The 13,493-nt window shown below is 37.4% G+C and overlaps 1 protein-coding gene across 4 annotated transcripts in view; it reads left to right on the plus strand.

The window, feature by feature from the left end:
* The window catches only part of VPS41 (VPS41 subunit of HOPS complex), a 247,119-nt gene that overhangs the window by 38,720 nt on the left and 194,906 nt on the right, over nucleotides 1-13,493 (plus strand). For all 4 annotated transcript variants that reach the window (XM_058296762.2, XM_058296764.1, XM_058296761.1 and 1 more), the window contains one exon: nucleotides 7,338-7,445. In XM_058296762.2, coding sequence (XP_058152745.1) covers nucleotides 7,338-7,445 — 108 coding nt within the window. The remainder of the gene's footprint in view (nucleotides 1-7,337; nucleotides 7,446-13,493) is intronic.

Below are 13,493 nucleotides of genomic sequence, written 5' to 3' on the forward strand. Positions count from 1 at the left end.
TGTAAGCAATTATTTGTTGTGCTTTTGAGATTCAAATTACGAGTTCTCATTGAGTTACAGTATAATTTCAGTCATGCTTTTTAAGAAAAATTCTTGTATTTGGCACCAACTCTTATTTTTTGTTTTCCTTTTGTCTTCTTTAATCAGTAGTGATCAAAAAGAAATCATGGGGCTCCTGTGAAGTGAATTCTTTGTAAAGAGAAACTGTTTTTTAAAATCAAAATTTCCTAAAATTCAGATGTTCTGATAATGGATTTTGATGCTATTTTTCCATCTTAAACTTGCCTGGCTTACTACTGTCAGTTTTGACTATTTTAACTCTCCTTAAGGTAATTGGAGTTCTAGGGAGAATGTTTTGGTGGAGGAGGCCTTTATTTTATACCTTCATACCCATTGCGATATCCATTTGCTGTTTATTAATGAGTTCCCCCCCCACCCCCCGTGGACATTAAAACTGTTAAAAGCTTTAAAAATTTTTTTAAGTGAGAATTTCTTTTGAGTATGCTTGTGTTTTCTGATTGTATCTAGCTTTAAAACATTGGATATTAAATGGATCTGCCTCTAGCCAGATATAGCTGATGAAATGAGACCAAATAAAATGCCCATCTTATTAAAATTCCTGGAGGTTCAGCCTGCGGTCTCTCTCTCCAAGGTGAAACTGGATGGGATAAAGGCCAGCTTCATAGAGTGAGATTGAGAATTGTCTAGGAATGCTTACCTGGTAGTATTTTCTACTAGCCTAACATGGACTTTTTTCCATAAGGTATCTCACCTCCCCTTCACTATAGCTAGTATCATTTTATTTTGCAAAAAAAAGACTGGATTTTAATAAAGAAATATTGTTCAGAAATAAAATTTTAAGTTCTGTATTAATCAACAATATAAAATGTGATAATCTTTCTTTCACCCCCCAGAATTCACGGGACAACAAATTTTAAAAAGTAAAATTCAGATCTCCATTTCGACTGTAACAATGGTATCATATAAAATATATTAATGGGGAATTGGAGGTGGCTTAACTGATTAGAGCGTCCGCCTACCATATGGGAGAGTCCAGGGTTCAATACCCAGGGCCTCCTGACCCACGTGGACTGGCCCATGCACAGAGCTGCCGTGCACAAGGAGTGCTGTGCCACACTTTGTGCCTCATGCACAATGAGTGTGCCCTGCAAGGAGAGCCACCCTGCATGAAAAAAGCGCAGCCTGTCCAGGAGTGGCACTGCACAAGTGGAGAGCTGACGCAGCAAGATGACATAAAAAAAAAAAAAAGACACAGTTTCCCAGTGCTGCTGAGGGTGCAAGCGGACACAGGAGAATGCATAGTGAGTGGACACAGAGAGCAGACAACGACAGTGGGGGGTGGGAAGAGAAATAAATAGAACAGGTCATATATAGATGTGTTTTTGAAAGTTGTTGATAGAAATAAAATAGAATGAAAAAATATAGAATCTATCAGTTATAAACACCAAAAATTTTTCTTGTGTAGGAATTTTAAACTATTATGTGAAAAGAAAAATGCAGTATTTCATTGGTATACAAATCCAAATTAGGTAATTGGGCTTCCTCCATGAAAATTTACCTTAGGGCATTAGTAGCAAATTACTCAACAGATTTTAAGTAGAAATACTTAATTGCTTTAATTTGTTATTCTCCCAAATTGTTCTCCCCTTTTAAGTTTGAAACTCAGTTAAAAATGGCAGTGATGTGAAATTAATTTTTTAGATAGTGTTCTAGAATCCTATAGGATGGTTTAAAGGACTTGCCTTTAATTAAAAGTGCTATACCCTTAGTGAAAATCCATGTTAGTTGAGGAATTGATTCTTTTTAAAGGAAAGCTGCAGATTTTTCATGTATGGGTAAATGTCACTCTGTTCATATCTTGGCTTAGCTGCAAGTCAGGACTTGTACTATTCCACTAGGTTGTCATAGAAACACAGTTAACTGTCATCTTAACTCAGACTGTTGATGGTTTTATTTGTAGGTTTGCAAGATTATTAAAATTTAACAAAAGTATTGATTTGCTTTTTATTAACACTGGGTTGTTTACCAAGGAAGTTTAAACTGCATGAAAGCCTTTTTCCTGTTTAATTTTTTTTTAAATTAAAGTGAACTTTATATTAAATTTGCTTGATTTCTTTGTTTTGTTTTTTATTTAAAATGTGATATATAGTCTGCAGCAGTAGAATAACCTCTGTGAATTGTGGTTTTGAATCACTTTCCATTTTCTTTGTTTACAGCAAGGAAAAAGAACCTTAAAAATTCACCTTTCTCTTGCTTTTAACTTAACTTAAAAGATACCTGTCAGAAAAGCATGAAATGGAACATCAAGTACCTAATATTGGCGTTTTCATTTTATTTATGGGTTTGAAGCCTAGCACAGGAATGCTTCAGTGAACTGTGCTGTGAAAGTATTTATTTTTGTATATTTATGTGAGAGAAATTATTTAGTTTTCACTTACAAATAAGACAGGCAAACTTTATTTACAGTAACTTTATCTAATGGTCCATGGATGAATGCTTTAATGCAAAATAGTCAAGAGGCTAGAATTAACTTTTCACATTGGATGCACATTTGATGCCCAGACTTGAGCAACATGTGGCATCTTCTTATAAAGACTAACACTCAGGATTCAATTTGTATTTAGTACGTTTATTTCAGAATGCACACATCAGCTGTGCCACATTTAATGTTAACTTTGTAATGATTTCTATTTCTTGCTTGTAGGTACATAAGTAGAAGCGTTTATTTTTTGCTTTTTGTCATCTTCCATTCTTTAAACATGGTAAATTAGCTATTTGGTATTTCATATTAACTGCATATCACTTTTTAACTTGTAACCACTCCTTGGGGTGGGTTGATTATCATTAGGTACTTTCTTAAAGAAATGTCAGGCCCTTTCGATAACCAAGCTGTTAATACTTCCTTTTGTTGCTATTAATTCTTAACATTATTCCTGTGAAGTTAATGGTAGGTACACCATCTTTGTTTTAACACTGTTACTAACTCAACTACTAGCTTGTGTATACTTGGATAGGAAAATTTAAGACTGCTCATCAATAGACATGTAATGCTGATTTTTTTTCCACCAGTTTTATTGCTCTTAAAGTTTTATTCCTACAATGGTAACTTGCCTCCATGATGATCCCCAGTGACCCTCGCCTCCTATTAGTCATGCCCTTTTGTTGCCCCCACTTACACTGAATTGTAGGTGACTGGTATGATCAGTAGAATATTGGAGCAGTGAGAGATTGTGACCTCTGAGGCTAGATTGTATAATACATTGTGCCTTCTGCCTGATTCTCTTTGGATAACTCTCTGAGGGAAGCCACCTGCCTTGTTCTGAGAACACTGGGCTTTGCCTTCTACACCATTTGTGTCTTGAAATCACTTAAAAATTTCTGATTCTCAGTTCTTATAGCTGTAAAATGGCATAATTATATTTAGTTTTTCATAGTGTTATTTTTTAAGTCGGGATGAAATGAGATACCAGATGTATAGCTCCTAGCATGATGTTTGAGATATCCCTTCCTTTCTGTTGACCTACAAATCAGCCCCTCACCGTGTGAAGATGCAGTTCTTTACCCCCAAAATAAAGACCTCCATAGGCTCTTGAGTTCGCATTCTCTGCGTGGTATCTTTTTTGATTAACAGTCTTCAGTACACCAGCATTTATTACTCTCCAAGTCATTTTTCTTTTACTTAGTTTTCTTTTTACCATGTAAGTGTGATTTTCTTCATATTTATCTTGCTTGGGGTTCCAAAACTTATTGAACCTGTGGGTTGATGTCTTCCCGGTTTTGGATATTGTCAATTGTTACCTCTTTAAAAGTTGCTTCTGCTCCCCACCCCCTTTTCCTAAGGAGGTACCAGGGGTTGAACCCAAGACCTCGTATATGGTAAGTAGGTGCTCATCCACTGAGCTATGTTCCCTCCCCAATGAGAGTTGATTTTTTCATTTGTTTGTTTGTTTTTAGAAGGTACTGTTTGTTTTCAGGAGGTACTGGGGATAGAACCCAGGACTTCATAGCTGAGAAGCAGGTGTTCAACCACTTAAGCTGTATCTACTTCCTCTTCCCCTTCTTTTTTGTTATCCTTCTGTGACTGTAATTAAATGTATATTAGACTGTTTCACATCTCGTACATTCTTTTTCTTTTCAGTTTTATTTATTTATTCCCCCCTACCCCACCCCACTGTGTTGCTTGCTTTCGCACTCTGTTTGCTGTCTGTTCTCTGGTACATTCTTTTCTCTCTTTTTCTGCACTAGACTTCCCTTTGGATTTTTTTTTTTAAATAAATAGTCTTATATACATTTTTCTTCCCCCTGAGATGGCACCCGTGTCTGTGTGCTCATTGTTTCTGGTCATCATTTGCATTAATTGTCTGTTCCTTGTCTGCTTCTTGTCTGTGTGTTCTTTAGGAGGCACCAGGAACTGAACCAAGGACCTCCCCTGTGGGAGTTGGGTGCTCAACTGCTTGAGCCACATCCGCTCCCTGCTCATTTTCTTTTTGCTCATTGTCTCTTTTTGTTTTTTTTCCCAGTGTCTGCTTGCTGTCTGCTCGTTGTTTGTTTGTCTTCTTTGGGAGGCATCGGAACCAAACTCAGGACCTCCCATGTGGGAGACAGGGGCTGAGTTGCTTGAGCCACATTAGCTCCATGTATATTTTTTATTGACCTCTTTTCCATTTCATTATTCCTATTTTCTACTTAGTTAATTTTGTATAGAACCATCTATTGCATTCTTAATTTCAAGTCTAAGATTTTTGTTTAATTGTTCTTTACAGACTCTGGTTTTCTGTTAAAAATTTCTATAGAATTTCAGCTATATACTTTGTTTTTTTCCTCCATTTTCCTGAATATACTAGTGATATTTATTTTACAGTCCTTTTCTGCCAACTCCAATATCTGGGACACTTTTGGGATTGTTTTTATGATCTGGTTTTGTTTTGTTTTCTTGATTCTTGATCATTTGGTCCATTCTTGTGGCATGCCTGATAATTTTTATTGAATTCTTAGCATTGTGTCTGGAAAATTTTATGGCTCCAATAGTTTTTTTCTCCAAAGCGGAGTAACTTTTTCCTTTACTGGACAGAAAGTTTGGGGCCATGCACCTTAATCCAATCAGGAATTGAACTGAGTCAAGGTTGGATTGGTGTTTTGGTAAGCTCTCTTTTGAGTTCCCTGGTGACCAACTGTGAATGTGTGGTGTTCACTAGAACCCCATTTTCTGATGGCTCCTGCTATAGCCCTTATCTTCTCTGCACATCAAGACAGCTAATTTGCTTTTGTGAGGCTTCCTACTCAGCTTCTTAGGCTCATACCCCATGCAACTGTAGAAATTTGCGTTTGTCTTCTGGGGAAAACTGAGTAACAAACTCACTTCTCTTCCTTTTTATTCCATTGGGCTCTTGACTCCTCAGTTCTCCATCCCCACAAGTATAGAAGGCTTGCTGCTTTCCTTCTACCCTGCACTGGCTATCTTCCTAGCCAGAGTATGGAATCCTCAACCTTTTGCCTTGCACCCAGAATTGGTAGATGCCTCTAGGAAGCAAGTGGCTGTGAATGCCAGCTCACCAATCCTTGGTTTCACCACTGTCCTGGAATCTTGACCCTTCTAATTCTGGTTGCCTTAACAGCCCTTTGATATCTTTAGATTGATGTATATTTCATTAAGCCTTTCTAGTTATTCTGGATGTGCTTCAAATTACTCTAATATTAACTGAAAGGCAAAGACTCTACAATTATTTCTGAAGGAGATGCAAATGAATAGATTATTTTTGTGAACTTCTCTTTTGACTAGTTTTGTCTTATCATTTATTATTTTCTGTATATAGTAAAATAAAATCTCTTTCTGAATCATTATTATATAATTTTTTATAATAATACTTGATCTGGTAATTCATGGCCATTGTATTAGTCAGCCAAAGAGGTGCTGATGCAAAATACCAGAAGCCTGCTGGCTTTTATAAAGGGTATTTACAGATACCAGGCCATAAAGTATAAGTTACTTCCCTCACCAAAGTCTGTTTTCACATGTTGGAGCAAGATGGCTGCCAGCATCTGCCAGGGTTCAGGCTTCCTGGGTTCCTCTCTTCCCAGGTCTTGCTTCTCTCTGGCTCACGTCCTCTGTTTTCTCAACAAGGTCAGCTGTAGATTATAGGGTGAATGACTCTGTCTCTCTCCCTGGGGTTTCTGCCTTGTCTAAGGAGCCGTCTCTATTCCTCTTTGTTCTTTTCCTGACTCAGGTCCTGTCTTTCCAGGGCTTACTTCTCTTTCCTCTGTGTGCTTACTTCCTGGGGCTCCAGCTCGAGACTTCAGCATCAAAATCCAAATCAAAACTCCAACATCAAAGTCTCCAACTCTGTCCTTTGCCATGCCTTTTATCTGTAAGACCCCACCCACCAAAGGGTGAGGATTCAACACCCTACTGATGTGGCCCAATCAAAGCCCTAATCATAATTTAATCAGGCCCAGGTACAGACCAGCTTCCAAACATAATCCAGTATCTATTTTTGGAATTCATAACTGTATCAAACTGCTACAGCCATTATAATCAATGTTGATTACTAACTTTACCCCTATAACTATGAAGATTCAGAATATCCTATGATACTGTAACCAACTATGAGATTGAATATATAGAGTTAATCATAATCATGTAAAAGGATTACAAAATTTTTTAAAGATAAGTGTGTTTATTCAGATGAGAATTAACAATACATTATCTAATATAAACTGATTAAATGATGATTGTACATGGATCCTCAGTTATTTAAAATAAATATAGAAAGATTTTTATCTAAAGGGTGAGTTTACATTTTGCTTTACATAACATTTCTAGTTTTCTTTTACTTTGATTTTTTAGTAATTATTATTTTCTAATTAAAAATCTAGATTTCTTCAAATCTGAAAACAATGTATACTCTTGAAATAGAAAACTCATGTATTTTTGAGGTTCTTCATATTCCTCTGCCATTGCTATAAGTGTATGTGTCCGTGAGACCACAGTGATCCAAACCTTTTATTGGCATATGTCTGCATAGTAGTCCAGGCAATTTTGTGACCATTTAATATGCCAAAGTTGGTTAATTTCAACAGTAAGCATGCATAGGCCTGTTTTTAACTTTTGAATTTATTCTATCAGTGAAATTGTAGCAGATGGTACACCCAGTTGGAAAAACGAAAACATGAAGGTCTTAACTTTTTAGCTGTCATGGTAGTTAATGACAAGATCTTTGAGGGAACCATCTCTTATCCCCCTTAACAACTGTGCTTTGGGTCTTTGACTATTTGAAACAAGTCCCTGATACCTGTAGTTTTCTCTGCTTTTTTTACAGGAAGAAGAAAGTGAAGAGGAACCCAAACTGAAGTATGAAAGACTTTCCAATGGGGTAACTGAAATTCTTCAGAAGGATGCAGCTAGCTGCATGACAGTGCATGACAAGGTAAGGTAGCGCTTTGGGAGTTTTCTTTTGTAAGCCATTTCTATTGTAAGTTTGTTTATAATTTGGAGTCCTGATGGTTTTTGGTGGTGTTTTTTTCCAGTGATTGTGTCTTCCTGCTTCCCTGCCACTCTACCTCCCCACCAATTAAAAACAAAACAGCAAAAAATATGAAATGTAGATGTATACACACCCACCCCATCCCAGTGCAAAACACTCCAAGGGTGTATCAAATAGAATTTAGAAAATGATTTATAGGAAGTGGTTCTTGGAAACTCTGTCACTTAATCCTTAAATGATAAGGGTTAGGTACGGAAAGTATTATGATTAGAAACAGTGTGGAGCTCAGTGTTTTCAGAAGAGTAGAAGAGATTGCCTTAGAGGTGTTAGGAATCAGTAGAAATTGTTATTCATATTTACATGCATGAGTTAATATAGCCCACATCTGAGGCCTCGCCATAACAAAACCCCCATCAACTATCTGAAGCTAGGTTATGTACTGTATAGCACTTTTCGCCTATTCTTGGACCCAGACAATCTGTGTCAAATGAAAATTTTGGAGGCCAAAATTCCTTTCCACTATTCCCCTCTTCCCCGTCAGCCTTAGTGCCTGCATAAAAAGCCAACTCCCCCACTCTGTTACGGGCATTGTCACTTCGTTTCCCACCCTACCCCCTTGGGTTTCTTTTTACTTCAGATTTCATTCCATTGTAAGTAGATTCCTATACTCCCTCAACATTTTAGGAGAATGCTTGCTTTTTCTGTTGCCTTACCAGAAACCTTCTCCTTTGAGGCTCATACCATTTGGCTGCACCACAATCTACGTTATCTCATTGCTGCCATCTGCCACCTTCTTTGTCACTTTTACCCACTCACTGAAGATGGCCTTGTAGTTTGTCCACCTGATTTAATTCCAGCGACTTTCACCTCTGTCCTGTTTTATCTCCCCACCATAAAGGCCATGCTCTGAATGGTGTCAGTACCTGGAATTTGGAGATGACCCCCTTTTATCTTCCAAGATTTTGTCTTCTTTTTCCTACTACGTCTGTACTTTGACTTTGTGGAGGCTTGGTTCCTTATCCATTCCTTCCTTTAATTTTCTATTCAGTATCCACCAAAGCTTTAATTGTTCCAACCCTACTGTACCAGCATCTTCATTCTCTTACATCCCTAGCCTCAGCCATACTTTCAACTCTGATTTAGCTGTTGAAATTATTAGCTGCTCTCTAATAATCAGAGCAGCTGAGTGCTGGTACAGTCTCATACCCAAGTAAATTTATCCTTCTTCAGCTCGTTTAGTCCTCAACACCCCTCTCAGACCCTGTCCTTTAACTCTCAGAGAATGACATAATTGCTGCTTACCTAAGAAAATTAATCAGCATCACCCTGAATTCCTAACCCCTTTCCCAACTCATCTGAATCTGTGCCCATCCTCAATACATTTTCCTTCAGTTTGAGAGGCACAGGTTTTCTTCCGCCTGTTTGGGGATCTTTTTGTTCACTTTTCCGTCTCTGCATCTCATTCCCTCCTTTCTCTCCTAGGACTTTGCTCCATCAGCCACCCTCTTTCTTTTGTTTCTTTAACCTTCTACTCTACTGACTTTTCTTTCTCAGTGATTATCAGCTTTAACCCACATCTTAAATCACAAAGCTCTTTGACCTTAACATCTCCCTTGTTCCACAGTCCTCTTTCCTCCCTTTTTTAAGTGAGTGGTGCAGTCATCATCATAAATCAATTTTAGAAAGAACATTTTCATTCCCCTGTGAGGATTCCATATGACCGTTCACCGTACCTTCATTCTTTTACCTAACCCTGGTCTCTGGCAACCCTCCTCTGTTCTCTGCCTCTCTAGATGTGCCTATTTTGGGCATTTCATATAAATGGAATCATACACTATTTGGTCTTCTGTGTCCAGCTTCTTCCACTTAGTGTAATATTTTTGAGGTTCATCTATGATGTAGCAAGTACTTTATTCCTTTTTTTCCATTGTATGGACCCCACCACATTTTTCTCTAATCATCAGTTGATGAATATTTCTATATGTATTCATATATATATGAACTCCCCTTTATTCTAAACTCATAACATCATTTCTGTTATTTCACATTATTTACTTCCACTGTCCTCTTAAGGTTTGGTATTTCCTAGAATTTGGTCCTTGGTGCACTTTCCTTCTTAATTTGTACTTCTCTTGGTTTTAAATTTCATGATTTCTGTGACCATCTACATGCTAACTTTTGCCAGAAAATCATGCTTATTTATCCAGGTGCCTCTTAAACATCTCCACCTTCTGTTCAGTTTTTATCTGAAACTCCATATGTCTACAATGAACTCATCTTCTTTTCCCTCTAAATTTACATCTATGTTTTCTGTCCCATTTGGTGAGACCATCTCATCTGTGATCTAACTAAAGATGACTCCTTCTCCCCTCTCAACCCAGTCATTCCCTAGTCCTGTTGATTTTTTTTTTTTTACTATCCCTCTCCTACTTTAAGCCTTCATCCCTCATCATCTCCTGCATGTACTTTGTAAATAGAGGAATCTCATGTGCCTCTAATTTTTCCACTTTACATCCATCTGCCACTTGGTTGCCTGAATGGTCTGTTGAAAATACAAATTCTAAAACCCTTCTATGATTCTCATCTACTAAATAAAATGTAAGCTCCTCGTGTAGTATATAAAAGGCCTTCCAAGATCTTGCCTCCTGCTTAAGTCCTTCCACTTTCTGCTGCAAGGAGCTCTGGCAGCAACACTTGGCTATTTTTCCTCAGGACATCCCTTCCAATCTGATTCTAACTCCCAATCTCACCTACTTGAATTGAGTCGCACCCTGAGCCCCCTGTTCTTCTTTTCAGGTGTTCATTTCTCCCTGAATCTAAAACATAGACTTCTATCAGTTTTCTTTCAGATTAGTTTTTACTCCGTCTGTAAATCATTAACCTTCCAGAAATTCAAATCTGATCATGTGATCCTTCTTCAATAGAATTTTTTATTGGCTTCCTGATTTGGATGTCTTTATGATTTGGACACCCTGACCCACTCCAACCCCATACTATCTGCTTTCCTCTAATTTCCTACCTTTTCTCTTTCCTTAATTATTCAAATGCCTCTTATGAGGCAGGCTATCCAAGCCTCTCTCCGTTCTCTTCCCTTGGGCGCAAATGGGATTCTTGAGCCATAATGAAGCTACTTGTAAATTTTTCAGCTTTGTCCTGCTTTTTGTGTGATTTCCTGCCTTTGAGAAAGTTGTGTCCCTTCTGCTAGAAATGGTCTTTGCCATAGGCCTGCCTCACTTGCTTCTGTGTCACTTCATTCACTCCTCTTTAGCTTAGAATAGGGTCTTAGAGATACCTTCATTTTTAGCATACTGCTTAAGTTTAATTAATCATTTCTCTTTTTGCATTTATCTCCCTCATTAAACATAATCCTCTTAAGGAAGGAGATCATGTTCTCTAAATCTTTGAGCCACACTTGCTCATTGGCTAAGCATAAAATAAATGCTTTTTGAATATTTGTTGAATGAACCATTTAATGATTAAAATAAGAAAGTGTCCCTGCCCTGAGATCAAACTTTATCAACACCATACTCAAACAACTTGGCTGAAGTGCCTGATGATTGGGAACTATAAGCAAGGGTAACTTTTAGAACATGTACTCTAAATCTGAGGGCCATGCTTGTATTTAAGTGAATTGGTATCTAGTTCAGAGTATCTTGGCTCTTAATTCTGACAGGGAAGTCACATTAATTCCTGAAACTTACTTCCTCATCTGTAATTGAAGACGTTTCTTGCTCTAATACATTGAATACTATAAAACACTATGCAAATGATAGATGTTATACAGCTGGCCAAATTTAAAATCTGCTTCTTTTTGTTTCCATTTTGGTCCAAAGGACTACTTATCACCTCTACTACTTACTTTCTTACATAAAATCACATCATTCATAGTAAAATCAATTATACTCATAGATGGTTCAGAAGGATTGGATGCCCGGTCTGAGAATTTATAAGATAAGTCAAGTTTCTGTAGACATGAAAGGGGCTATTAACGGATAGAGCATCCACCTACCACAGGTCCAGGGCTCAAACCTAGAGCCTCCTGACCTGTGTGATGATCTGGCCCACGCGCAGCGCTGACGCGTGCAAGGAGTGCTGTACCATGCAGGGCAGGGGTGTCCTCCATGTAGGGGAGCCCAGTGTGCAAGGAGTGCGCCCCGTAAGGAGAGCCGCCCAGCGCGAAAAAAATGCAGCCTGCCCAGGAATGGTGCCGCATACACACGGAGAGCTGACGCAGCAAGATGACGCAACAAAAAGAAACACAGATTCCCGGTGCCGTTGACAAGAATACAAGTGGACACAGAAAAACACATAGCTAATGGTCACAAAGAGCAGACAACTGGGGGCGGGGAATAAAATTTAAAAATAAATAAATAAACTTATTCTTGTCTCTCCTAGATGAGTACTTCCAGATTAAAAAAAGAGAAGGATTCAATAGTTACAAAAGCTTACAGCTTTTGATGACTGTAAGGAGAGTCAAATGTAAAGGATTTGTATTTATCCCATCACACTTGGGGCTAATTTGGCATTTTTTGGTTGTATTTTAAGTAGTTGCAAAGCATTAACAAATGAAAGTATGACTCATCCATAATTTTAATTAGGTAAATTTTTAAGAACTGTTTTTTAAAGGGTGTAGCAATTATTTAATCCAAGTGAGGAAAGATTTTCCTAAACAAAAGGTAGTTTGTCATAAAAATCATTGTGAAATTTTTTTGTAAATTGTTCTAAAGCTATTACCGTTTTAGGTCAAAGCCCTGTAAAAATCAAAATAATAATTTTATGCTGCCTTTCTATCTTAAATAGTAAATGAATGGAACTAACAATCTTGAAAAAAAAATATGGAGAGGAGTTTATATTTGGGCAAAGTACCCTGCATAAAACCTTTAAAAGTTCCATAAAATTAAAGCATAATTGGAAATTCAAAAAAGGGTTTCCAGAGGCCTCAAAGAATGAAGCGATATTAAAGCCATTTTAAGGATTCAAGCTCCCTTAGTTTTCTAACAAATGAAATACAGTATTTATGAGAATCAATACTGTCAGATACTTGGGGTGCAGTGAGGTTTTAAGACCCATTTTTATACCAGAGATAGCCTCAGAATGAAGTAGAATATGTTTGTTTTTAGTTAGTATTATGTGGTGTTTTCCTGTTCAAAATAGTGCCTGATTGTCACTGTGGAGAAAAATTTTACCATCATTCGAATTCTCTATTTATGATTAATTCGAATGTTGCTGTTGTTATTTTGCTTGGGAAGAAACATCCTTGTTTGGTTTAAATATTCAGACTAATTTCCCTCCAGAATTACCTTTTCCCCTTTCCCTTCCAGGGCTAAAGCCTCCTGTTTCCACCAGGCCTGCTGTCTGCCCTGGATGACTAATCGTCATGGCACCTGGTGCATTCAAGCAGGCCTGTGCAGCGGAATCGTCATACCTAGTTATGTCGGCACACCTGATGTTTTATTAACCAGTATTGATTTTTTTACCCGGGGGACTTTTTTCTTCCTGAAAAAAGGCAACCTTGCAGGAGGGAAAGGCATTGCTGGGGCTGAATTTCTAATGAACCCCTTCTTTCCCTTTTTTGTGACTCCTCTTTAATGTAGTGTCATATTTTAAGTGCCTGAACTGAAATTTCATTTTAAGCAATTTCATTTTGATAAATCCTTTTAAATCTTGACTTTCTGTAAGGTTATTTATTTTTTTAAAAACGTGCTGCTTGACTGAAACGCTTAGTAGTGCTTGTAAATTTGAGCATTTCATTATAGGCTGCAATGAAGCATGCTCATATGCAATGAAATACAGGGAATTTAGGACTATTTGAGTAATGCTTAAAGAAAAAAAAGAAGAAGAAAAATCTCGTGTCTTATTTCAGGTCATCCTAAAGTTCTTTCTGATTTGTTTAGGATTAATTCAAGAATTAAAGAAACAATGGGTGTTATGAATCAGTTTTGTATTATAAGATGAATATGCAGGTCAGCAATTATTTTGTGGCAGAAAAAT

This window comes from Dasypus novemcinctus, chromosome 5, assembly GCF_030445035.2.
Source record: "Dasypus novemcinctus isolate mDasNov1 chromosome 5, mDasNov1.1.hap2, whole genome shotgun sequence".
In the NCBI taxonomy this organism is placed as follows: domain Eukaryota; kingdom Metazoa; phylum Chordata; class Mammalia; order Cingulata; family Dasypodidae; genus Dasypus; species Dasypus novemcinctus.